At 48.2% G+C, this 27045-nt stretch overlaps 1 protein-coding gene, 1 long non-coding RNA gene and 1 pseudogene across 11 annotated transcripts; 1 reads left to right on the forward strand and 2 right to left on the reverse strand.

Annotated features, from left to right (window-relative positions):
- Nucleotides 1–934: 934 nt before the first annotated feature.
- On the reverse strand, nucleotides 935–12072 carry LOC768391. Of its 8 annotated transcripts, none has more exons than XR_005861906.2 (6): nucleotides 11353–12072; nucleotides 10899–11135; nucleotides 8807–8892; nucleotides 4180–7459; nucleotides 3331–4060; nucleotides 935–3230 (listed from the first exon to the last, which is right to left on the reverse strand). It is a non-coding gene; the product is annotated as an uncharacterized LOC768391 (long non-coding RNA). The 8 variants fall into 8 exon arrangements; XR_005861909.2 differs by having other exon boundaries at nucleotides 4180–4321; nucleotides 4716–8892; XR_005861908.2 differs by having other exon boundaries at nucleotides 936–3082; nucleotides 3146–3230; nucleotides 4180–8892.
- Nucleotides 12073–14258: 2186 nt separating this feature from the next.
- AMY2A (amylase, alpha 2A (pancreatic)) lies at nucleotides 14259–23144 on the reverse strand. 3 transcript variants are annotated; one of them, XM_046944329.1, is made up of 10 exons: nucleotides 22968–23144; nucleotides 17887–18033; nucleotides 17484–17681; nucleotides 16574–16804; nucleotides 16009–16142; nucleotides 15799–15921; nucleotides 15589–15688; nucleotides 15300–15421; nucleotides 15083–15208; nucleotides 14259–14576 (listed from the first exon to the last, which is right to left on the reverse strand). In XM_046944329.1, the coding sequence occupies exons 1-10, from the start codon at nucleotides 23133–23135 to the stop codon at nucleotides 14387–14389; spliced, it is 1539 nt and encodes a 512-aa protein (XP_046800285.1). In that variant the 5' UTR covers nucleotides 23136–23144; the 3' UTR covers nucleotides 14259–14386. The 3 variants fall into 3 exon arrangements, with proteins under 3 accessions (XP_046800285.1, NP_001001473.3, XP_040560460.1); NM_001001473.3 differs by lacking the exon at nucleotides 22968–23144 and adding an exon at nucleotides 18499–18680; XM_040704526.2 differs by lacking the exons at nucleotides 17484–17681; nucleotides 22968–23144 and adding an exon at nucleotides 18499–18680.
- AMY2AP (pancreatic amylase pseudogene) lies at nucleotides 20869–21243 on the forward strand (annotated as a pseudogene).
- Nucleotides 23145–27045: the final 3901 nt, after the last annotated feature.

A 27045-nucleotide genomic window follows, 5' to 3' on the forward strand; every position in this document is an offset into this window, starting at 1 on the left:
TTGCACTCACAGGAATTTCCAAGGGTGTTCCCCTTACTTGACACCACCTTTCCCAGCCTCTATTTCCAAGCAGGAGCTTCCCTTGGCCTCCATGTCTCGCTCTGGCCAGGCAGATGTGGTGAGCCAATGGTACACAGAGTCTGGACCCTGAGCAGAACAACAACTGAGGAGAGAGGCTGCCCTGGGTGAGACAGGAGATGTGCCCCTTGAAGCGGGGGACGCCCCGCTGGCGCTGCCTCTCGCATCCACCGGCGGCACGTTCCTTCTCTCTCCTTGCCGCCCGGCGCTTTGCCGTCTCCCAGGGCTCACCAAGTCCAAATGTCCCGTGATCGAGTGCAACTCCAGCTTGACCAACGCTCACCCCGTCTGTCCCCACACCAGCTGGCTTAGGGCTCCCCAGCAATGCAGGCTTTTGCTCCCAGTCAGCGTGGCTCTGTTCTTTGTTTCCTGGGTTCCAGAGCATTTGCTACGGTTATGGAGTGTTTCCCTTCTCTCTCTTCTTGTCTTCCATGTTGCCCATTGGCGCCTCAGTGGAGCTTCTGTGACCCAAATGCAGACTGCTATGCACTGACCAAGGCTGACGCCAGAAGAAGAGGTAGTCTCCAAAACAGGCTGCTGGTGAGTGCTGTGTATTACTTGGGGTTCCTAGAATGCCTGCTATTCCTTCTTATCCCATGTTGCTCAGCACCAAATGCGAAGTTTTCTTCTTTCCTTCCAGGACTGGAGACTGTGCCACCTGGTGCCATTGTCATTCCTGACCTCCCCGGGTTGCGGCATTGGACATGCCCTGATCCTTGGAAAGGGGTAAGAGATTTGTATTTCATTATCAGAAGGTGATGTCTACTAACCTTGTCTTGTGTCCATCAGGTGGCAGTGGAGAGTTGTGACCCCCCCCCCCCCCCGAGCGGTGCAAGGACTCTACTGAGGCTCTTGGTGGACACAGCAGGAACCCACAGCCAGAGATGGATGCCAAGATCCGCTCCTTCCTCTGTCTGGCAAGCTCTGCTGACCCCTGAGGTCATTCCCACGCTTGCAGAGATCCTATGGGCTTGGTGTCGGTTGTCCCTTGTGCTCACCTTGCTGTCACTGGTGTCCCTTATGATGACATATTCAACCGCTGCGTCTGCACCTCCGCGCGCAGGGGCACAAGAGACGCACTCACAGAGCGTAGCTCATGTGGCAATTTATTGCTGCGCAACAAGCTGTTATATACCGTGACACGCGACCGCCCAGGAAACCCATGACCCGGTCTCCCTCCCATTGCACCACCCTTAACCCCGCCTGTCACCCCAACAACCGGGTGTTCTTCCTTTGCCCATTCCTAGGGCTCCCCAGTTCTGATGGGATCTCTGTGCCTTCTGCTGTTCTGACAGCACACCGGTTTGTTCTCTTAATTTTCAGGTTCACTATCATTTCTTCATGTTATGCTGTGTTTCTCTTTGTTCCCTTTGTTTTCCAGGCTGCCAATCTAGGCCTCGTTGGAGCTACGGTGACCCAAATACAGACTGCTATGTGTTGACCAAGGGTGATGCCAAATAAGATGTTTTGGTAGGCTCCAAAAACGTTTTGGTAGGCTCCAAAACAGGCTTCTGATGACTTCTGTGTATGACTTTGGTTTCCTAGAATGACCCCTATTCTTCCCTTCCCCACATTATTCAGTACCTCTTGTGAGGGTTTCTTCTTTCCTTCTAGGATTGGAGACTTCACCACCAGCTGGTACTGGCCTTCCTGACCTCCTCAGGTAGCAGTTTTTGATGTGCACTGGTCCTTGGAAAAGTGTAAGTGATCCCTCTTTCAGTATTTTAAAAAGGAACTGGTGTGAGGACGGGTGTAAGGACAAGGAGAAAAAGTATTAGAAAAAGATTGTATACAAGAAAAAGTAAAAAACTATGGAGGAGAATGAAGTGAAAGAATGAATTTGAAAAAAGTAGAATATGAGAACAAGAAAATCTTGTTATGAGAAATAGGCTTGGTAGAAGACCAAGAATGAGTAAAAAATAAGCAAGAGAAGTACAAAATGAAAAGGATTAAGTATTTGAAAAGCAAATGAGAAGGAAAAAGATTTGGGATTTGAAGAAAAATGGAAAAGTACAACAAGAAAATGAGAAAGAATTAGACATAGGAAATGATTTAGGAAGACAAAATGAAAAGGAAAACATGTTGAAAAAAGAAGCGAATTAAAAGATGGAAGAAAATTAGAAAAAGAATTTGAACATATAAGGAAAAAAAATTAGAAAGGGCAAAAAATTAATAAGGGGAGAAGGTGGGCAAAGGCAGGGCAAAATAATACAAAAAGGAAGAAGAGTACGAAGGAATTGGATAGAAAAAACAGAGTTGGAAACCCAATTAACAAAAGAGAGAAAGGATTAGAAAGGGAATTAGAAAAAAATTTCACAAACAGAAAGAATTGGAAGAAGTTGAGAGAAAGAGGCTTAAGAAATAATTCTGAGAAAAAAAAAGACAAGAAATTATAAAGAAAATGGAAATGGGTAGAGAAATAGAGAAAAGGGGGGAGGAAGGGACATAGAAAAACAATGAAAAAAAGATAAATTAGGAAAAGGAAAAAGAAGGAGGAAAGTAAAAGGATAATAAAGAAAGAGGAAGAAAGAAAAGGAAACAGAAAAAGATGACAACAAAAAACAAAGAAAAAGGAGAGAAAAGGAAAGGGAAATGGAATTCGAGTGAGAGAATTAGGAAGTATTCTGCAAAAGAAATGGCAAAGGAAGAACTGAAGAAAAATGAAGGAAAGAAAATCAATTAGAAGAAGAAATAGGAAATTAAAATCCATTGGAAGGAAAAAAATAAAGAAAACAAATTGGAAAAGGAAACCAGAAACAAATGAGAATTTGAACAGGAAGTACAGAATAGGAAAGAATAAAATAAAGAATTAGAAAAAGGAAAAGGAGAAGCTAACAACACCAAGCCCATAGGACCTGTGCAAATGTGACAACCACCTTAGGGTCAACAGAGCTCAACAGACAAAGTAATGAGTTGATCTTGGTCTCCACGTATGGCTGCGGGTTCCTGCTGTGTCCTTGAACATCCTCAGTAGGCTTGAAGGGTCACAGTTCTCTGCTGCCATCTGTTGAACACAGAACAAGCTAAGCAGACATCACCTTCAGGTCATGAAAGAGGGATCACTCACCGTTTCCAAGGATCAGAGCACATCTAACGCTGCAACCCAAGGTGGTCAGGAAGGCCAGTACTACCGGGTGGTAGAGTCTCCAATCCTAGAAAGAAAGAAAATACCCTCACAAGCAGAACTGAAGAACACAAGCTAGGAAATCGTAATGATCATCCTAGTTTCCCCAAGTCATACACTACACTCACCGAAAGCCTGTTTTGGAGCCTGCCTCTTTTATGTGCATCTCTCTCTCTGCCAGAGCATAGCAGTCTGCATTTAGGTCAGCATACCCCAATGAAATATCCATCGGCAGCCCATAACATGAAATAAAGTGAAACATTGCGTAACATCAGAAAATAATACTGAACCTGGATATAAGAGAACAAACCCATGTTCTCTGGGATCAGGAGAAGGCACTGAGATCCCACCAGAACTGGGGAGCCCTAAACATGGGCAAAGGATGAACACCCGGTGACAGCAAGGTGAGCACAAGCGACAACCGACACCAAGCCCATAGGACCCCTGCAAGCGTGGGAACGACCTCCGGGGTCAGTAGAGCTTGCCAGACAGAGGAAGGAGTGGATCTTGGCATCCATCTCTGGCTGTGGGTTCCTGCTGTGTCCGCCAAGAGCCTCAGTAGAGTCCTTGCACCGCTTGGGGGGGGGGGCATAGCTCTCCACTGCCACCTGTTGGACGCCTAAAGGCAGCTGGTGCAGGGACAGATGTGGTGAGTGTTGGTCAAGCTGGACCAACAAGCTAACACCAATCCTATTGAATGGCCCGAAGAGAACACTCTCTGGGAGCAATAGAGCTTGCCTGCCATTATGCAGTGAGGATATTGGGGTCCATCGTTTGCTTTAGTTCCTTGCTGGGTCCACCGAGATCCTCAGTAGAGTCCTTGCACCACTCAGGAAAGCTCCTGGCATCTACAACCACCTCCAGAGCAAAAACACACAGAGACAGTCATAAATGAGCAAACAACTCCTCAACCCTTCCCAAGGCTCAGTACTCACCAAACACAACACAAATGGCAGCAACCAGGCACAGATCCTTACCATGCAACTGCCAGCTCTTCCATGAGCTCAGGGAGGGATGCAGCCTGACTCCACCCCATTCCACAGAACAATTGCTTCCACCTGTGCTCCCTGGTCTGTCCACACTCCCACCAGGTGCTCCATCACTGCTTCAGGCCCACACCTATAAGTTCCCATAGGGCCAGCAAGGAAACAAAGGACAAATATTTAAGAGAAACAGAAAAATCAAAGGAAAAGAATACTTATAAAAAAGGGGGAGCAGGTGGGTGGGACCTAAAGGGGAAAAAAAAAGCAAATGAAGTTGGCTGGGAAATAGGAAGAGTAGGAAAAGATATAGAAAATGAAAAAGATGTGGAAAAAAAAAATAGGCAAAGAGACAATGTAAGGTAAAGGGGGTCAGGAAAGGGCCAACAGGTGGTCAGGAAAGTAAAGGTTCAAAAGGCAGCGAAGAGGACAAAAAGCACGGGGGAGAGTGGGGCAAAAGGGGACCCAAGAAAGGAGAGCAAATGAGCATAGAGGAGAGGAGGGCAAAAAGGGACCCAAGAGAGGTAGAGCACCAAGCCAGTTGCAATGGCAATGTCAGCACCAAGATCCACAGCAGAGGCCTTGTACTGCTCTCCAGTTCTTCAGCACCTCCTATTGTTCCAATGGGCACAGCTACTTGAAAACCTCTAGAAAAGATGATGTAAAGCCTAGGGAATGAGCAGAAAGCTCAGAGCACCAGGACAAGGTGAGCCTACGCCCACAGAGCCTCCCCAAGTGCCAACACAGGCTTGAAGAGCAACAAAGCTTGCCTGACCCCAGGAAGGATAGCTAGAGAGCTTCGTTCTTTGCTATGGCTCCTTGCTGGATCCTTCAAGCCCCTTAGCAGAGTCCTTTGAAGGCTTAGAGAAACCACTGGTATCAGCACCCACCCAGAGAACAGAAAACAAACGTCAAGACAAACACAAACGAACAATCAAATCCTACTAGAACCCTTACCAAGGCTCAGCACTCACCCAACCCAACAGCCAGAGCAACCCCCAGGCACAGACCCTTCCCCTTCAGCTTCCAGCCCCTCCATGAGCTCAGGGTGGGATGCAGCCTGGCTCCACCCTGTCCCCCCACCTGCTTCATTGCTTCCACCTGCGCTCTCTGGGCTGGCAGCAACCAACCTCAGGTGCTCAATGAGTACTGCAGGCAGTTCTGGGCTGGGAACACGGAGCAGAGTTAATAATGGGAGCAATGAGGCACAGCATAATCAACGGGGCTCAGGATTATCAGTGAGATCAATGGGGCCCAGAGAAGAAACACGTGTCCAGGACGTCCTCATCTGTGCCCCATAAGTGACCCACAGTGAGCCATACTACCCCCACATGAAGGGTACATTGTGCCCCACAAGGATATATAGTGCCCCATAAGCGACCCACCAGCCACCCACTCCAATTGACAGGAGGAGAGGAGGTTCTTTAAAATCTGCATACCCAGCCTGAGGTTAAGAAACAACAGGGCAGATGTTGGTCCAAGTTTATTACAAACCTTAATCAGGGAGATGGGAAGAAGACAACAGACGATTTGGAATGATAGGGAAGGCGGGCAATAGTAAAGACAGAGACAGGAATTGCATAGAGCAGAAATGGTCACCATCAGCAGCATCCAGCAGTCCCATTGCACTATGTCCCAACAGGCCAGGGCCAAAGCACAGCAGGAGCAGCAGCAGCACAGGTAGCGTTGGGCAGCAAAGGAGGTGCTGGTACTGAGAAGAGCCAGGCAGGAGTCCAGGAGGAAGCAGCATGTCTGCAGCTGAGCCTGGAGAGTCCTCAGCATGCAGAGCTTCTGCAGTGAGGATCTGATGGCAGACACCTTCTAGGGGAACAGCAGCAGAGTGGTCAGCCTTGGGCAGCAAGAAGGGAGAGTGCAGAGCAAATACAGGAGGAAGAGGCAGGCTGTGAGGCTTCTCGTGGCAGAAACCTCCTTGTTCTGCTTCAGCATGCAACTCTCAGCTCATGAGAAATCTGCAGTCAGAAACCCAACCTCATGGTTGTTCACCCCTTTATCCTCCTCTTTCTGTCAACATGGCACTCCTGGGTGCTCAGCTAACAGCCATGTGAGCACTGCCCTGAGATGGCTGTTATCTCCCTCCAGATAAGCCCACACCAAAGGCTGCTTCCTGGCCATTGAGCTCTGCCTTCTCTCTCTCCCCCTCGCTGCCCCTGGCCTGGTCCATCCGTGTCCCTCACATGAAGGATTTCCCAATCCTCAATCAGGACTTGCTTGGACTCGACCATATGTGTCTCTCAGCAAGCCTTGAGACAACAATGCAGAAGAGTCATCTCTTACCAGAGCAAAGCAAGAAATCCTTCAGCATGAGGGAAGCATGTGAGTGTTGTTAAACATCCATCTGAGCGCATGGTTTGTGACAGCTCTACAGCATAACATCAGTGTGAGCCCATCCATCAGATGGAGAGTGAACAGCCCTAAGATCTCACATCTGGATCCACCCGCATGACAAGGTCTGACATATTCATGCAGGCCCAGCTGCAGGAACAGGAATGGCACAGAATGGTCTGAGGGCAATGAAAGCTCAGAACTCTTCAAGCAGACCACGACAGTGTGCTAGGAATTAGTTGTGCTGCCATAAAGGATTGGTCCTGGTATATTAAGTATAACACACTGAGATTGAGGAGAACAATTGGCACTGCAAGGACATATCCATCTGGCAATGAGCTCATCAGTTCTTACAGATAAGGCCATTAGGTGTCTTATCAGGTAGGTAACAGCCCCATTTTGGCATCAAGAAAATTCTTGCTGCAGCTTTTCTAAGTATGACCTCTGCATTGAGCTCCTCTCCCACTATCAATGAGGGTTCAGTGTGTCAGACCAGAACATAATGAACACAACTGTCTGTATGACCACATTATGTCATCAGTCTCTGGTTACAAACAGAGCAGTAAGGAAGGCTGCCAGCCCAGCTGCCTCAGAGCTGCCTCCCCCCAGCGCTACCAACAACCAAGCTCAGCTGTTCTCCCCTGGGAGCTGCTTGAGCCATTCCTGTGCACTTCTGCAGGGCTCACAAAGCTGTGTGATCTCCTACCTTGAGAAATACATTTAGCGCTATGAGCAGCTCTGCTTCTCTACAGCAAGCAGCTGTGCCTGACTTCTGAGTTGAGTATGCCTGGGTATTTTTAATGGCTTGTACTATAAGTAAGAGATGCAAGTCCATATCTGAAACCATCTTCTTGCCTTACTTCTCCTACTGCTTTCTCTTATGTCCAGTACATAAAAACAGGCTTGATGTTGGTTGTGCTTGCCACAGTTTGGTCTGTTCGGGATAAAGGTTCAAGAAATAACTTAGTTACAAAGGTTTCACACAAAGGGTTTCACTAAAAAGCCCCAGTTGAAGTTACCTTGAAAGAAACTAGAGCAAAATGGCAGTCAGCTACACTTAAATGGAACCAGAGCTTTTTCATTGTGAGACAGTTACTGCTTTTCTGCTCCCAGGATGCGCAGCTGCCTTCACATGGGGGCAGCTCCACCCAATTGAATGAAGGATGACACTCAGTAATTCAGCTTCAATGATACAAAGAGTGGAAACGTATTTTCATGTGGTGAGTGATGCAAATCTGCTGATTTCTATTTCTACAGATCATCTACTTCAAAACTACTTGTTATTAAGTCAGTCCTGCTTTTAAGTCTCCTACAGAACATCCAACACCAAAGGGCTGGATCACAGCAGGGGCGATTTTGCTCCCTTTCTTGTTTCCCAAGCTGAATAAGCTGATGTCAGCAGCAAGTCAGTAAGGCTGGGGTGCAGAAATGCTGGTGCATCCCTTTTTCTTAGTGCTCAGTGAGCATTGATTGGTTTCTCATGTTAAGTGAAGCTGAATGCAGACTGGTATCCACTGCACCTCAACAGCTGCAGCCAGCAAATCTAGTCACAGAAACACAGAACCAGTTGTTGCATGATAATTGATCCATATAATAAATGTATCATCACTCACTTCCCACTACACAGAAGCAAACTTTGTTGTTAGCAGAAGTGTTGGGGCACACCTAAAAATGAGAACCCAGTTCGTTATATTTGAGTCCTCCTACACATTTTGCTTCAACAGGAAGCTAAATGAAGTGCAAGATGTGCCTTTTGGAGGGAGACCTCATTTGTTACTAATTTGCTTTTACAATGTAAGGTTTAAGTTGCCTGCCCACCAATTCAACTTGGTGCAAGTTATGAGGCATTACCTTCAATACAATCAAAGTAAAAACCTTTTCCCCACAAGAAGATGGATCATTTTCTACATCTCCTTGAAAATAAAGGACTGTTTTGGCCTTACTGTAGATTTCTCAGGACGGAAGATTCTGAACATATGCATCTTCTAGTTTCCTATTAGAAATCTTTCTTCCCCGGGAGTAGTTGCCAAAATAGTCACCAAGAGCATTAACTCAGCTCCTTTCTAACAGTCTCATTCTCTTCAGGTTGCTGATGCAGTGGAACAGCCCTTGCATACACAGCACATACCTGGATGGACGCGCAATGCAGCAGCATTTCATCTCCAGCTGCTTACCTGAGCCCTTTCCAAAGCAAAAACCCCTTGTGCTCCCCAGAGCACAGTAAATGACTTCACACAGTGCCTTCAGTCACAGACCAGGACATCAGTCAAGAAGGTTTTACCTGATATTTGGAGTCCACTGGACTTTGTCTTCCTGCACAACATATGGCCAGGGGAAGGGGGTGGCTTCCATCTCCTTGCTTCCAGCCTAGAAGGACAATCACCTCACAGGAGCCACTCTGGCAACAAGGTGGGCCCTCACCCCCACCAGGGGAGCCCCTATAGCCAGGTGAGGCTCCCCCTCACACCCCCAACTCAGGGGGAAGCCCCCCAAGGCCCAGCAGGGCTCCCCCCCAGGGCCTCCCACCTCCCTCCCAGAAAAAACGATGCTGACTTGTGTTTCCCACCCCCCACCCAATGACAAATCATCTTTTTAGAGAGGGTGCTAGTCTCACTCTCCAGCACTGGAAAGAAGCCAAAGCAGTATGACAGGCTGTCCTGCCACCATCTCCACAAAAGCAAAAATTTCAATTCCAGTTCTACCACCACAAATAACCCCAGACCAAACAAACCAAGTGACACCCATCTCTACATCCACAGAAGCCACCTTCATCTCACAAATAAACCATTAAATCCTACCCATACCATCACCACAAAGAAAGGCAAGCACACCAAGGAACCATCACCACCTTAACAGAAAAATGAACCAAATTAGCAAAAAGACAAACTACATGGCACACACTGCAACTCAACCCTGCCCCCACATAAGGCACCTCAATCTCACACAGAACACAACTGGAGCCCAACTTGTATCACCCAAGCCATTACCCAATTCTACCACTGACACAAAACAAGTAAACCCAGCAACACACAATCCAGGTCAGCTCTGCCACCTCCTCTACAGACTTCAGAAGAGCACTGCTCCCAGATCAGGCTGTGAACCTTCTTCTCAGACCAGCTGAACCAGGACCTGAGGAAAGAGCACAGCTCTGAAGTATTGGACCTCCCCCCCCCCCCCCCCCCCACCAAGCAGACAACAGACCACCCGACTTCAGGGGAAAGCAACAGGATCGCATAACACCACACAGAAGAGCTGCTGAAGACCCACCACAGGGAGCACTTCTTACCTCTCACTCCATGAATTTCACACCTTCAGAACTGAAACAAAAGTACCTCAAGGGAGGCCCAAAGCACACCTCACACTGCCACCCCCAAACAGCTGCTTCCATCCACTGGCACCCAACCCTAGCCATAAACTCCACCCCAGAAACAGCACGTATCAGTCAGGGACAGAAGGACATGAGGCAGCAAGATACTCTCACTGGCCCAGAACCTGCAGGAAGAGCTTCAAGGGGCCACTGGGCAGATGGTCCACAGGTGTGAGGGCACACAGCGCTGGGTCCTATCACTTCCCTCCTTCATCCCACCACCAATTCAACTGCTCTCATATTCAGGCCAATCCTCACTGCTAAAGGCTCCACCGCAGCCCTCACCCAGCACAGAGATGGGAACCACAGAGCTGGAGGAATGGGAGAAGCCCTTCCAGACACAGTCAAGTCCTACTCCTTGCTAAAGCAGCTTACTACAGCACATCACCCAGGAAAGCATACAGACACAGCCTAGATATCCACAGAGGACACTCAGCAACCAACTCCATCCCCCTCACACAGAAATTCCTCTTTCTTCTAAGTGCACAAACCTCATTATTTTCAAGCCTGAGCATCGCACACCTCCCCATCAGCGTCCAAACAAGCCCACGCCACACTGACCACAGTCCTGGGCATCAGATAACACAAGCTGCAGTGATGATGCTCCACCCATCCTCCCTTCCCCAGACCTACCAGCCGTCGGTCCCTCATCCATTCCTATGGAAGGAGACACTCTCCACTCACGTTCTCCCTACAAACACGCCGTCCTCCTCGCGTTGCAGAGCCGAGCAGCAACCGAAGCCTTGCTGAGCGCTTCGGAAAGGAGAATCGCGGCCCTCCCCCCACCTGTCACGCTCATTGCAACGTGCCCGGGAATAACGCCGACCTCCTCGGCTGCGGGGGTGAACGGCCGGCTGCAGCACCCACCGCCTGCGGGACGGCCGAGCCCCTCTCAAGTACCGCTCCTCAGCCTGCACTGCCTCGTACAGCTCTTCCCCCGAGCTTTATCTGAGAGCTGATGGCCGCAGCGGTGCGGCTCATTCCAGCTGCCCGAAACAGGTCTTACCGTCTTCCTCGCCCCGCTCCATAACGGACGGCCCGCTGACACTACCCACGTCTCCCCGCTGCCGAGCTCTCCGCTTCTCCTCCTCGGTCTGTTCGGCTTCATCACACGAACCCCGCCGCCGCAGCGCCGGGCTGTGCTACCAAGAATAGCGGCGTCCACAAGAGCATCCCAGTCACACAGGTCGTCCCGCGGCGGCTCCGCGATAGCAACGGGATAGTGCTGCCGAATTACACATAACTGCGGGACGGGAAGGAACAAAGTGCACGGTCCGGCCCGCCCGCTGCCATCGCTAGACGCAGGAGGGGCTGTAAGGCCAGCACAGCGCTGTGCTAACCTCACCAAAATGAGTGAGGGAGTCTGGTGCGAGAGCCCGGCAACGACACCGTTCCGGCCCGACGGGAACGGGCGGAGCCGAGCGGCGGCGCTAAGCGAACCCTAAGAAGAGAGCGCTTACCTGGGGACTGCAAACGCCCTCCGGTTTGGGCCGACGAGAGGCTCCGGCACGGCCCTTGCTCCACCTGCAGAAACACAGTGAAGTTCGAGCAGCCTTCGGCAGCGCTTCTTATCCCAGCAGCACATGGGCTGAAGGAATACGGCCCCAGCCCTCTCACTCCTACTGATGAAGGCGGGAGGAACCGAAGCGCCCGCCGAAAAAGCCTGGGGGGGTGCGAGCGCCGCAGGGCCGCGTCGGGACTCGGGGAGCGGAGCGGTGGCCCTTTCCGAAGATGCTTTGGAAACCGGGCAGCGACGGCGCTCCGCCTCAGAGAAACTGGAAGAGCCCAGCGGTAGTCCTACGACGGCAGCCCTGCGCCGGCCTCGACACACAGGAGGAAAGGGGGGGACGGGGGGTGAAACCCAGCGGCCTCACGCCGCAAGCGGCCAGACCTCAACGTCTCCGTGCCGAGCGCTCAACACGGCCGGCACCGCTTACTGGGCCGGGATGATCCGCTCTGCGTGCACCGTCGCTGCTACCTGAAAAAACACAAAAGACGTTCAACAGAACCCCGAGGTTTCTTTGCAAACGCAGCCCCTCGCGCAGATCTCCGACCACAGCAGCACTACGGCCGGAAAACGAAACACAATCCGCCCCGCACTGTAGCTGAGGAATCCCCAAAACAGCCTCAAAGCGGTTGGAGGTGCTTAAGAGGCTTTGCGGCGAGCCCTGCCCCGCCCCGCCCCGCCCCGCCCCGCCCCGAGCTCCCGATCAGGCGCGGCTGTGCGCGGCCCAGCGGCACCTGGGACTCGTTAGCGCCGGCCCGGGGCTGTGACAGCTCCACACGTGGGCTCCAGATCTGAATGACGGGCTTAAACTACACTTCAAATCACAGTTTGTTACACGCTTCTCCTTCTCGTCTCATTGATGTATTCATTAGCAAGCTAAATAATTGTACCGAATTCAAACGGATTGCTTTAGATTGGACACGAATGGAAGAACGGAGATTCACGGTTCCAGAGAACGTCCCGGCACGGAAACACCACGCTGCAAAGTGCCAGCGTGACCAGAGGCAAAGGAGAGGCATTTTAAACATGTAGTCACCCCTAAGGAGATAACAAGAGCTGAGCGTCACCTACATGTCACACATTTAATGCCGTCCACAAGCAGTCCTTGTCTTGAAGAGAAAGGCAGCAGTGCCTCGGTGGCAGCGTGGCTCACCACGTCTGGTCTGGGCATGCACAGCCAGAGCCGGAGCGTGATGGTGCCCAGCACCGCACTGCCACAATGCAGAGCAGCTTCGGGTTCGTGCATTGCTCTGCATTGTTCACAAATGTCACCAGGCAGCCGAGAGCTTTCGCCGTTGTTTGCCGTGCTGCCGACATTCCCTGCACTCACCCGGCTGCCACAGCTGCCATCCCATCGGGCTCGTTGAAGGGGGAGATTTGGGACAGCTGCTCAGACACAGCAAGTGTCATCAAGGCAGCGCTGTCACAGTACTTCATCTTGTACGTGAACAGCACTGTGCCTTTCATGTTTCTGACCTCCTAAAAGTGCAAACAGACACAAATGTGAGATGGAAATTGTTAGCTGATCACAGACAAGCCAAACTCCCTTCTGGCACCAGCAGGGAGCGGGGCCAGGCATGCAGCGTAGCATGGGGCAGTGGGACAGCGCCAGACGTGGGCCATGCCTGTGTGGTGCACTACACTGTCCTGCCATGTCCTGCTATTGATACAGCAGACACTACAGAACGATGGAGCCTTAAGCAGCATGGAGGCATGTCTATGCTTCAAGGGAACACGAACAGCCTATGCTCTAGCCACTATCATGAGGTCCATTGCAAACTTGTCTTTTGCCCTCGGGGTCAGGTCATGGAGCACTCCTGCCCCTTTGAAAGAGACTAGCTCAACCATTCCAGGCGCTGCTGGACTGCCGGGATTGTGCTGGTTACTGCAGGGGATAAAAAAGGCAAAAGAGAAGGCTGTGAAAGATTTTGACTAAGCCACTTCTGCACAGACAGCAAACGACTCAGCGGTACGTGCTTGGAAGAAAACAGCTGTCCTGCTCAGGAGGTGTGTGGCTGAACAAAGAACTGATGGTCACTGTTTCCAACACACACTTCCCAGAAGATGACTAAGCTTTAACAAATTGTGCTGCAGGATTCAGACTTTGCAACACCAATTTTGATAATGGTAGCTTTGGAACATTGTGCAGTTTCAGCAGGTTGGTTATTTTTGTTGTTTCTTATTGATTTATTGTTTTGCAGATCAGCTCCAGTGCTGTGAAGGTTATGGACTCATTTTAAAGTGCACTTTGTGCACTTCGCTAATAATCTCTAAACATTGCGCCATTAAAGAGAGATCAGTTGCCCACAAAAATGAAAGATGGCAGAAGACCTCTTTTTTTTTTCTTTTTTAAAATGTTCTTTTCAAAGAGCAAATGGCACCAATTTGTCCTTATACACCAAGCCACTGCACCACCGTGTCATGAAAAGGAAGAGCTCTCCGTGCAAGGTCATCCAAGATGGAGCAGAGCAAATGCAGCACACGGACAAGAATGTGCTACACCTTAGTCAATATCACGAGGAGTAATCAGTTCTTATGTATGCTGCTCACTTCACATACAAATTTGGAAGTGTTAAAATGAGCGATAGTTTGCAGAAAGCAATGGTGTTAACAGTGGGCATACACTGAGTGTGAAGCAAGTCACCCACTTGCATGACAGATTGCCCAGATTCAACTGCTGAGCAGGGATATATGTTTGCTTTGTCCAAAAGAAAGGACAAACCGTAAGCACAGGAAATGTTGCAGCAGAATGCTCACAGTGTGACTCCACTAGGGTGCCCGTAGCCTTGAATGTATCAGCCTAACAATTATGACATGATAATGCTGCAGTGTAATCTCTTTGCAGAAAAAACCATTACATTTCAGTTTGATAGCAGTTTATTATTAGCTGGATACAGAGAATCATTCATTCTTGAAAATCAGGGAATTAAAACTGGCACAATCAGTATACATAATAGCAACAGCAGAGGAAAATATTCCAAAAGAAGTTATAACTTGGCATCAACGTGAATTGCAACAAATGGATCTTCATCGCTGTTACTAATCTGGAAATTGGCCTTTCCATCCGAGGAAACGTACACCTGCTTTCCAGTACACGCACTGCCTTCCTTTTGTCCAGAAATAACATCGCAGTAGGTTCCAGCAGGCAGACCAGTTTGCAAATCGACATTCATATACCTACATGAAAAATGTGTTGTTTAAGCATGGCTTTCAAAAGAGGCATTTCAAAGTAGGTAAAGGACCTCTGAGCCCAATGCTATTTCGCTGCTTGCAAGGGTGACGCAGTGCAAGTGATTTCTCAGTCTCAGGGCCCTGTTTCTCTGAGCTCCCTTTTTGGCCCCACACAGATGGAACGCAACCGCAGGAATCTAGCTCAGGCTGCAGCGGTTGGTCTCGCTGGTGGGAAAGGGCAGGAGAAAATCAAAGCATACGGACAGCTCCTACAACAGGACGCGTGCTGTTAGACAGGAGTAACCGCCTAACTGGGATCATTTAATCCATTACGGTTGCGTTGGCATGGACTGGATTGGCCAGGGACAGATGAGGGAAGTGAGAAACTATCCTCTCCGCCCACAACCACCACACCTTAAGCTGCTAATGCTTGGATCCCTGGGCGTTACCCTGCCCATAGCCTCCGTTTCCCCACTGTGAACTCACACGTAGGTGTCCCAAAAACCACTCACCAGTCATCATTATTAAAGACAATGAAGCCTCTGTCGCCGCGACCGAAAGCTACTTGATTGCTCCCGTTGTCCCACCAGTTTGAGAAAGGCTGACCGTCTACCACATTACGGAAGATAACCATGTTCCTGGAAACGTAAGGCAGGGCTGTCATCATAGCTCTACAGCCACGAGGCACGTGACGCAAGACTCGCTGCTTTCACTGCCTTTTTCTCCCACCTTATTTGTCGCCAGCGATGTTCGCAGACCCAGTCATTGCCACAGGTAGTGTCTGCGTTGATTGTAACGGACTTCGTCGATCCGTCCGAGTTACTTGGTGGTCCCACCCAGTCGTTAACATCCTTTCAGTGAAAAAAGACTTTTTAAACTTCTTACCGGAAAATGCACGGAGAGTGCCCAAGTTACGTGCGGCTCCCAGTGCCCATCTGGGAGCACTCTGCCCGGAAGATCCGGCACAGGACAGGGAAATAATTTACATCTGACACACCAAAATCTGCGACACACTCACCACTCCGTTTTCGAAATATCTTGGCCAACGATAACTTGACATCACCCGTGTGAACCCGTACGGATGAGCGAGCATGAAACCAACCGCCATTTTATAAAGCCTGTTGGGCAGAAAGCGTAATAGAACATGGACAGAGAAATGACGCCAAAGAACTAATGGACCGAGAAGCAGGATTGCAAGCGTCATCATCCAGACACCGGTATTCCTCACCTGGCATCCCAGAAAGTAAGAATGGAAGCTCCGCCTGCCCCGTGCCCCCGCTGGTTGTCGTGGTTATCCACAAACACCAGGGCTCTGTCAGAAGGCACAAAGCCCCAGCCTTCTCCCCAGTTCCTGGAAAAAAACACAAGGACTAGATTCTGCCCCCTCGTGCTATGCATCCAGCTTATCTCACTTCAGTTGCAGGACGTTCACCCTTACTTTAAGTAGGCCATCTTCTCTCCATTCCACTTCCGGATCACCGTCCCCAGTTTGGCACCATACTTGAATTCTGTCACGCGGCCATTCCCAAAGTACTGACTGCCTGTGATTGGCTCTCCTCCCAAGTCAATTACCTGGCATGGGAAAAAACATCACTTGTGTTTTAATAGAGTCGACAAGTAATGCAGCGCGGAGCCCTCAGCATTATCTGTGGCATCACATCAAGAGAAATGTACATACAAGCACATTCATTTCTGCCAGGCATATCAAACAAATTTGGAATAATAATATGTGATGTAACCACGTGGAAACGTGGGGCTTCGCTGCGGTCCTAACTTGCAGCATACCTCCTCCTAGTTAGACTAATCCTCATGAAGATTTCAAGATGCCTTGCAATGCTGAAGGGCAGTTATCGCTGGCCCACTGGACTGACAAGCTCAGTCTTTCCCGATGTGTAAGAACAAGCGCACGTCATTACTTCCATTCCTCAGGTGTACGGTAAAAGGAAAAGTAAACACAAAACACAGCAGACAGACAGGCAGAAAGAAAAAAACATGGAAAATACCTCTTGGTAAATAAAGGGTTTCGTTCCTGCTGAAAACCACTGAGTATTTAGATCGTGCAGTTTGTCCAGAAACGCTCTTATGTCCCCTGGCCACATATGCTTGGCAGCATCGATCCGGAACCCTGCTACACCCATATCAATGAGGTGATTCATGTACGCTGCAATTGTTGAGCGTACATAGTCCTTCTCCAGAGCCAGATCAAGAAGGCTGGACAACTTGCAATCCCGGACCTGTGTAATTAAAAATGAAGAAGGAAGAAAGACAAAAAAGATTAAATGGAGAAAAAGGATAGAAAATCAAGAAGAGTAATAAGGAAGAGAAAGGAAATGTAAAAGAAGGAAAAAGTCCAAACAGTTTTCAAATTTCACTCTGTCTGCTTGTAAAACAACTGTCGCTCCGTGGATATCCCCTCCTCGTATCGTTGGCATGAAGGCTGAAATGGAACCAGGATGGTGTATCACAGCGAAGTGGATGAATGCTGAGATGTAACCTTGATAAAGAACCGTGACCCGTGCCACGTCCAAACGGACCAACCGACAGAACCAGGGTAGCATCCTGCACAGGCTTCAATTTTCCTGGGCTCCCTAAACAAGAGCAGCAGGTTTTACAAGCTGCAAGAAAGAGCTCACTGCTGGAACCGAGAAGCTTGGGCTCAGTCGGTTCAGACGCACCCTCCTTCATGTGCCCACAAGAAGCATGGGGAGGGTCCAAGATTTCTCAATGCCTACGATACTCTGCAGCACAGGTGCATTTACGGGAGAGAAGCCTATGATGTCCACCACTGTACTCACCAGTAAAGTGACTAAGCGTTCAACCCGAGATAAACTACTCCCTTTCTTTGGCTTATTCTAATCTTTACACAACGTCTTTAAACGGAAAAAGTAACAAAATGCTGCCGCATAAAGTTACCTGATACATGTCCCCATAATTTTCGATGTCTCCACTTGCAGTGTGACATTTGCCGTCATTGAAATCCCAGGCAGAGTACGGCACAGCGGGAAAATCTCTAGTCCCGGTGTTGAAATAGCTCCCACATGTTGAGTGGGTGCCCGTGCCACCCATAGATCCACACATGTGATTGACAACAGCATCCACATAAATACGAACCTGGAAAAGTAGTGATTGCAATTTAGTATGTGTTGTGATGCTGCTGAAGCAATAGCCAGAGCTTTACCTCATCACTGTTCATTTGACCTCTTATCCGCCTCCCTTTATTTTCCATTTAGCCCTCCTTCGAGAATAGGAGCAGTAACTTTGCTTCGCGGAAACCGCCCTTCTCAGTCTATTGGTTACACATTTTCGAGACACTTACTCCAACATTGTTGCATCTGGTCACCATGTCTCTGAATTCATTTTCATTGCCCGATCGACTGCAGATCTTGTAGCTGATGGGCTGGTATCTTTCCCACCAGGGCCTGTTCGGATTAGTAATGACAATGTTTTCATTTGGAGGAGAAACCTGCAGGTGAAATGATGTACCTCGGTCAGAAATCTGTAGTTCTCATTTCGCGTTTTAATTGCAAAAGGTGTGCTCAGTGCTGAGATTAGTCTGCACTTTCCATGGAACGGCTCAGGTCTGCGAGATGTCAGCCTTGTAGACTGGCATCAAGGAAATTCTCTTTTGCTGTCATGGACTGCCTGGATTTGCGACATCCTTTGGACTGCCAAAACTCTATGTATGTCTGTGCACTTGACTCAGTAGAAGAGAAAAACTTAACTTTGTAAGTGAAGCGTGTCAGAGAAAAGTAAGCCCCCTTGCAGCTGATCTGCAGCTAAACATACACTGTACCAGGCTGGCAGAATCTCCATCCCTGCTTTGAACAAGAAGGTTACTCAGAGCTCGTTGCCTGCAATTCCAGCTATTTGGATTGTTAAGCAAATGCTGTGAAGCAATTTTACTGCCTGTGGGCAGGAAACTACATACCTGAACTCCTCCAAACCCATTAGGAGCTAAATAGTGTTCGCACTCCAGTGCAATGTCGGCCCAGCGCCATTCAAAGAGATGCACGATAGATGTCCTCCCAGCCTGAGTGTTGGGATTGTACTGTGCCCAGCAAAGCCCGACAGCTGCGAGGAGGAGAAGGACTTGCATGGTGCCTTCTGCATAAGGCTACGGTCCTTCTGCTGGCCATTTATACTCCTGCAAGATGACAAAGTTCCTACTGCAGCTGACAAATTTCACAGAGATGAAAGCTATCAGTTACTGTTTGTCTAGTTAGTTGGGTATCCGTATTCCCATATGTTTTATCTTGAATTGCCCCACAGCTGAAGATAACGTACCTTCTCCCACTGTTTATACCTTATCATACACCAAGCGGTCTCTGAACAATGCACCCAAATTTGGGATTGTATTATTTCCAATAATATAAACTAAGATAGTTCTACATTATACAAACTGTGGTGCTTGGATCTTGAAGGAGGGACTCCAGAAGATGGAAAGGGAAGGGAAGGGGAAGGGAAGAGAAAAGGAAAAGAGGAAGGCAAAGGTGAAGAAAAGGCAAAGGGATCGTGAAAGGGAAGGAAGAGGGGAAGGAAAAGGGATAGGGAAGGGCCAAGTGAAAGGGAAAGGGGAGGAAAGAGAAGGGAAAAAAAGACAGAAGAAAGGGAAGAGGGTGGGGAATAGGAAGAGAGAAGACTAGCGGAAGTCTTATAGTTCTAAGAGAGGGAAGGAATTCACCAGCAGTCAGAGGCATCTGACTCTCAAGATTAATCTGAGCTCAAACTTGTGCACCGAATCAGCCGCTATCAGTCAACAGCAGATGTATCACACATCGCTCTGTGAGACTGAGATCTGAATCTCACTGTTAGGTAGAAACTGGGCTTTTGTTCTTTTACTGTTATTGTCCCATGCGTGCTATGAACTCTTTATCAGTTTTTCATCACACAAGCACGCATGCTAAATGTTTCTCTACCTTTAAGTGATCAGTGTCAAGTATTTCCAGTAGAGAATCAGCTTAAGGTTTCATGTTATTTTAAATCACCAATGATTTGTTTGAGTCAAGTAAGGAAACCCAGTGTTCTGCGTAAAGAGGTACTGCAGATGAGTTTTTGATGTCTGAAATAAAACAGAACTGAAATGCTGAATGGGTCTGTTCCCCCTTTTGGCTTTTACCAAAATTTCCTGCTTCAGAAACCTTGCACATTTTGCTTGTGACACGGTATCAGTTAATCTTTGAGAACTGATGTTTAACCTAAAGGCCTCCGTACAATGTGCCAGGAATAGACTAGAGTCAGGCCACTGATAAAACAACACTCCGAAAGAATTCTAAGACCAGAAGTTTGGTGAATAACTGTGAGAAAAATAAGAAGTCCGCAACCAGGCGCACTCACTCCGGGAGAAAAGTAATCTAACTTCAACTAGTTCCTCAACTGCCTTGCGTATGTTTTTCTTTGAAACAAGCTGTGTTATTGGATATCTTTTAGATACATCCCTCTCTTTCCCAGACTTCATACTTAAGGATGAAATATAGAAGTGAGGCTCATTTGGCCACCTGTTCATTTTTGTATCATAGACCTTATCAAAGGTCTCTTTTTCCATTAAAAACAAACAAACAAACAACAACAAAACAAAAACAACAACAACAAAACACCACCACCTTTGTTCTGACTAACAGCAGTGATGCATTTGACACTTGCTGTTTGGGGGAGGATGGTTCATTGGCATCTTCTGTAAGAACTGGCACAGTTTTAAATGGGAGTAATAAGAGGAAGGAAGGGTTTCAATATCGCAGGTAAGACAACGCTCAGTTGCTTTTTCCAAAACTATAGACTGGCTCCACATATGACCTTGTCCACTTTCCAACAGCAAGGAAATGCAGCTGATTACACTTTCTGATTGTCGATTTAGAACAAACCCATCGTGACTAAACATTACCAAGACTGACTAAATGTCTGAGGTCAATTTTTACAGCACCATTCCCTGTTGAGTTGTATTGAGTTTCAAACTCTGATGAATCCTGAGAGCTGGCTGTCTCTGAACGCTGGTGAATTCATTCCCCCCCTGACAGTTATGAGACTTCCAATTACATTCTAATTCCTTTCTATTCCTTTTCCAGAGTCCCCTCATCAAGGTCCATGTGTCACATTTTGGATATCTTTTGATAACTTATCTTTATTTATATGACTGGAAAGAATATAAATCCAAATTTGAGTGTACTGCTCACTAGCACGTGGTTTATGATAAGATACGAACATTGTTAGAATGTGTTATATCTGCAGTCATGTGGCAATTCAGGAAAAGCAAAATGGAAGCAAGATACTCAGCTAGCTAGACAAACAGTAACTGATAGCTTTCATCTCTGTGAAAACTGTCAGCTGCAGTAGGAACTTTGTCATCTTGCAGGAGTGTAAATGGCCAGCAGAAAGACCGTAGCCTTATGCTGAAAGCAACGTGTAAGTCCTTCTCTCCTTCTTGCAGCTGTAGGGCTTTGCTGGGCACAGTACAATCCCAACGCTCAGGCTGGGAAAATATCTTGTGTAAATCTCTTTGAATGGCTGTTCCATGCTCTGTCTGGAATTTCAGTGGCAGCAGATGTCATATTGGAAGTGGAGACATCGAAAATTATGGGGACACATCAGGTGGCAGCATTTTGAATACTTTTTCTTTTTTTATAAACTTGTTGTGTAAAAATTGGAATAAGCCAAAGAACGGGAGTAGTTTATCTCGGGTTGAACGCTTAGTCACTTCACTGGCGAGTACAGTGGTGGACATCATAGGCTTCTCTTCTGGAAACGCACCCGTGCTGCACAGCATTGTAGGCGCTGAGAAATCTCGGACCCTCCCCATGGTTCTTGTGTGTGCATTTGAACCGACTGAGCCCAAGCCTCTCGGTTCCGCCAACGAGTCTCTTTCTTGCAGCTTGTAAAATCTGCTGCTCTTGTTTAGGGAGCCCAGGAAAACTGAAGCCGGTGCAAGATGCTACCCTGGTTCTGTCAGTTGGTCCGTTTGGACGTGGCACGGGTGACGGTTCTTTATCAAGGTTACATCTCAGCATTCATCCGCTTCACTGTGATACACCGTCCTGGTTCCCATCTTCAGCCTTTTATACTACTTTTATATAATGGTTCAGTTCATTACTCTTTAATCACCATAAAGAATGCCTTATCTTTCCCTGCCATTTCCTCTCAGTGCCTGAGAAACAAGGTTTATGCTCAATGACAGTTTATGTCAGTGCTGCAAAGATCTGTTAGAATTAAGTCTAACATTACCAAGTGAGAGTCACTTCAGTTCTCCCCCTTCTTCATTTTTATCGCTAAGTAGACACAAGAATCCAGTGATGGGGTTTTTCTAATCCTGCATGAATGAGGAGCTTTTCTACCCTCACATTACCTGATATTTATACCAACTTTATTAGTTAGCCTGCAATGATCACAGGTATAACCTTGTTTTAATCTATTTGTCTGTTAGGAAATAAGTACCTCCACTAATGTGAAATCAAGTAGAATATAGCACGAGAGAATGTATATGTATACACATGCACATACATACGCATTTACATGTACATATACATATATTCATCCATCTAGCCTGCAGGACACCCCTTAGTTACTTGTATATCACCTTAAGTATTTAAAGATTCCATAGCATTCAATTTCTGCCTTAAGTGTTATAGGATCTGAATCAGCAGTTCAGATGTTAACACAGGCACAAACTGCAACACAGGAAGTTCTGCAGGAACATAAAGAAAACATAAAACTTTTTTACACTGAGGGTGACAAAGCACCGGAACAAACTGCCTGGGAGGACTGAGGAGCCTCCTTCTCTGGAGATGTTCAAAAGCCGTCTGCACACTTTCCTTGTGACCTACTGTGGGTAACCTGTTCTAGCAGGACTGGACTGTATGATCTACAGAGGTCCCTCTCAACTCCTATTATTTTGTGATTCTGTCATTTCAGGAATAATCAGTGGTACCGCCTCACATTAATTCTACATCCAAAAACTTCATTAACATCAAGCAGAAATTGGTATGAAAAAGGAAAAAAAAAAAAAAAAAAACAAACAGCAACAACAACAACCAAACCCTAAGGTCAGAATGATGAGATACAGCCATTTTGTTTGTTTGTATTGGTGCATGAATATTTTTCCTTAACATATTTGAAATAATGACTTCTGTATCTTTCTTGAGTTCTAACATCACCTGTGGAGGTGCCTGAATGATTTAACAGACAAATGGACTCTTAATTCACCTTTATCCTCACAAAATTGGTAATTTGTACTACAGACCAATTTACTTTACATGCTAAAATACCTGAAGACAGAACTCTCCCCACTCCCTTCCACAACTCAAAAGTGCCAGAAACAGTCATTCTTTTTCAGCAAATGTGATTTCTGTCTTCTCCCCTCACACCTTGCTGGTACAGACTTTGTTTCCAATGGCTATTCAGAATACTTACAGTATTGCAAGGCAACCTCACGTTTGGATGGAAGAGAAAGAAAACAGAAAAATCCGATTTCTCACCCCTAAAGATCTTAGAACGAAGCTGTGCTATGAGCCCTGCCACGGGCCACAGACCAGGCTGCAGCATACCGCAGAGCTCAGGGCTCTCATCAAGAGTCGACATCGCAGCCGTAGCTCAGAAAGCACCGCAGCTGATTTTGATGCAGAACCTGGAGCCGGGGAGCCGCCCTGCGAGTGCTTAAAGTACCGGTGCTGTGTTTAGGGAATAACACGTGGGGCCTGCTTTGTATTTTTTTTTAAATTTTTCTTTATTATTATTATTCTTCTTATTATTATTATTGCGAGGTGCTCGGCACGGAGCGCACGCATTCCACACCGCAGCACAGGACGGCCTCGGCTGCTTGAGGGGTAGCCGTGTCAGAACAGCCGCCGGACCCCGTTGTCCCCTGCGTGGCAGCAGCGTTCTGACATGCAGGGGGCGGGGCCGGGAGCAGCGGCGGATCTACACATCTACAGGGATACACCCCTGCATGTATAAAAATCGCCGCCGGGGAGCGCAGTGGGCTGCGTGAGGTGGAGATACGGGGTGGTGTGTTTGTTTGCTGGTAGACCGGTCACCTACAGGTTGTCTCCTGGACAACTTATCTCGCTGCGATCTGCACCAGGCAGAATGGGCTGGCGAGAATGACGGTGGTGATTGAGACAGAGACTGTGCCTAAAGAAGGTGCAGTGCCTGAGTCCGCTGCTCCTGGAGAAGGGAGTGGGGACTCTGCCTGTCCGAGGTATGAGCAGGTGGCTGACCTGCTCAGTATGGTGGTGGAACTCAAGGAGGAGGTTGAGAAGTTAAGGAGTATCAGAGTTTGAACAGGAGATAGATTTCTAGTGTAAAGCTCTGTGAAAAAGACACTAGGGTGGTACTCAGAAAACAGTGGTGGATATCCTACCGTTGCTGAGCAGAGTGAGGCAATTGGACTGAAAAGCAGGAGTGGAAATGAGTTCTGGTTTGGTGATGTGGGTAACCGCCATCCTGACCAACCTTGGTTCCCCAAGTGCCTCTGTGAAACAGGTCTGAGGCCCTAGAACACAAGGGAGAGCTGGGTGAGGGTGTGGTGGGAGGTCCACTCACAAGGTTGTCTTGGGTGAAGCAGGTGACCCCATGCTTCAAGACTGCCTCCGCTCAGAAGAAAAGAAGGTAGGTGACTCCCTGCTGAGAGAAACAGAGGACCCTACATGTTGGCCTGACCCTACCTGTAGGGAGGTGTACTGCCTCCCCAGGCACAGGTCAGGGATATTTCTAGGAAGCTTCCTGGATTCTCTCCTCTGATTATCAACCCTTACCTATAGTTCAGGCCAGCGGTGGTGAAGGCATTGAGAAAAGCTTTAGGACTATCAGAAAAGACTTCAGGGGACTAGGGCAGGTAGCTGATGGAACAGGCATGCAGGTGATTTTTTTCAACTATCCTGCAGTGGTGGGGAAGGATAATGAGGGCAGCAGGAAAACCTAACTCATAAATAAAGAGCTAAGAGGTTTTTTTTTGCCCATGGGGCAATTTACTTGGCATCTGGCATGATGGCTGCAGATGGAACTCACCTGCCTCCAAGGGGTAAAAGGATCTGAGCCCAGGAACTGACAGGACTTGTTGAAAGGTCTTTAGACTAGGTATGAAGGGAGAGGGGGACAAAGTGAAGTTCACTGGTTAGTTCAAGGGTTCATACAGAACTTGATGTGTGAGGAGGGTGGAAAAGGGTGGGGGGGATCCTACAAAGGCAGTGAGACGGAAAGCCCAGCTGAAGTGCCTTTACACTGTTGGAAGCAGTGTGAGAAATAAGCAGGAGGAGTTAGAAACTGTGATGCACCTAGAAAATTATGACTTTGTTCCTATCACGGAAACATGGTGGAATGACTCCCATAACTGGGATACCACCATTGAGGGGTATTGGCTCTTTAGAAGGGATAGGCAAGGTAGGAAGGGTGGGGTGTTGCCCTCTGTGTCAAAGAGAGGAGAGCTCCTTTTGAGAAACAGTCAGGAACAGGTTGAGAGCCCGTGGCTTAGAATTCGGGATAGGACTTATAAAGGGCAGCTGGTGATAGGGGTTGTATGGGAACTGTTGAATCATGGCCTGAACCTCTGATTGACCACCTGAGGCGAGTGCTGAGTCAGGTGCAGGGGCACAAGTGAACGCAATTTCTCCTGAGTGACTGGAAGGGGTGGAGCCTGGCTCCATCCCTCCTAGACCCCATTTAAGGGCTGACTCCCAAGGAGGAAGGATCTCTGTCTGATGATCACTCTTCTTGGAGCCCTTCTGCGAGCCCAGGACACGGGTAAGCTCTTCATTTCATTACTCCTTGGTAACGCAATAATCTCTCTGGTCCAATACTTGTATACCTATTTATCTTAGAATCTGTATACCTGTTTGCCACACAGGAGTATACTGCAAGCCACCTGATAAAGGAGAGCCTGTTGATGAGGCCTTGCTTTAGCTGCAGGAGGCATTGTGCTCACAGGCTCTCATCCTGGTGGGGGACTTCAGCCATCTGGCTATCTGTTGGAAAAACCATACAGCAAGCTGCGAGAGATCCAGGAGACTCCTAGAGTCCATGGATGATAACTATCCGGTTCAGGCATTGGACAGAACGACCAGAGGTTAAGCACTGCTGGACCCACTGCTCACCAATGCAGAGGAGATTGTTAAAGGCACTAAGGTTAGAGGCAGCCTGGGCTGCAGTGACAGTGCTCTGGTTCACTTTTTGATCTCAAGGAATGTGGGCCTGGCAAAGAGTGAGGTCAGGACCCTGAACTTCGGAAGATCAAACTTTAGGCTGTTTAAGGAATTGTTGGCTGAGGTTTCCTGGGATGCGTCCTTAGAGACAAAGATGTTGAGGAAAGCTGGCTGCTCTTCAAGGATGCCTTTCTGAGAGCACAAGAGCTCTCCATCCCTCTGAATAAGAAAGCAGACAGAGGAGGCAGGAAACCAGCATGGCTGAGCAAGGACCTGCTGGGCAAACTGAGAACAAAGAAAGGTACATGCAAGCTTTGAAAACAAGGGTGTGTCACCTGGGAAGAATATAGGGATGCTGTCTGGACTTGCAGACATGGGATTAGGAAAGCCAAGGCACAGGCAGAACTTAACAGGTCCATTGACTAGAAAAGACAGGCCAAAGAAATTGAACTTTCCTTTTTAAATATTGTTAAAGGAGAACTGGCTTCAACAGATGTGGAGAAAGCTGAGGTACTGAATGAGTTCTTTGCCTCAGTCTTCACTGGCAGTCAGGATTCTAATATTTCTCGTATCCCTGAACCCTGCATCTGTAAACCTCTAGGTGGGGACTGGGGGAGTAGATCTGCCTTCCCCCCCCCCCCATCACTGTAAGGGCAGAGCATGTCCAAAACCCTCTCACAAGAGTGAATGCATACAAGTCTGGATGACATGCACCTCATGGTCCTAAAGCAGCTGGCTGAGGTGGTTGCTGAGCTGTACTCGATCATATCTGCAAAGTTGCGGCTGTCAGGTGAGGCCCATGTCACTCCCATTCATAAGAAAGGGAGCAAGGAGCACCCAGGGAACTACAGTCCAGTGAGTCTCACCTCTGTGCCCGGGAAGATCATGGAGCAGATGCACCTCAATGATGTGCTGGATCACATGAGGAATGAGCGTGTGATCAAAGACAGCCAGCACAGCTTCACCAAGGGAAGGTCATACCTAACCTATCTGGTGGCCTTCTGTGATGGTGTTGGTGGACAAAGGGATGGTGACCAACGTTAAAGGCCTTGCGCAAGTCCAGGTAAATGACATGGTCCCCCACTACGTCCTCACCTTCAAATTGGAGAGGCATGGATTTGATGGGTGGACCACCTGGTGGATAAGGAATTGGTTAAAAGGCCACAGAGAAGGACCTGAGGGTCCTGGTAGATGGAAAAACTTAACATGAGCGAGCAGTGTACCATGGGTATACTGGGCTCCGTCAGAAGAGGGGTGGCCAGAAGGGACAGGGAGGTGTTTGTCCTTCCCTACTCCACCCTTGTAGGGTCCCATCTGCAGTACTACCTTCGGGTCTGGGGCTTCCAATACAA

Source organism: Gallus gallus, chromosome 8 (assembly GCF_016699485.2).
Source record: "Gallus gallus isolate bGalGal1 chromosome 8, bGalGal1.mat.broiler.GRCg7b, whole genome shotgun sequence".
Taxonomy (NCBI): domain Eukaryota; kingdom Metazoa; phylum Chordata; class Aves; order Galliformes; family Phasianidae; genus Gallus; species Gallus gallus.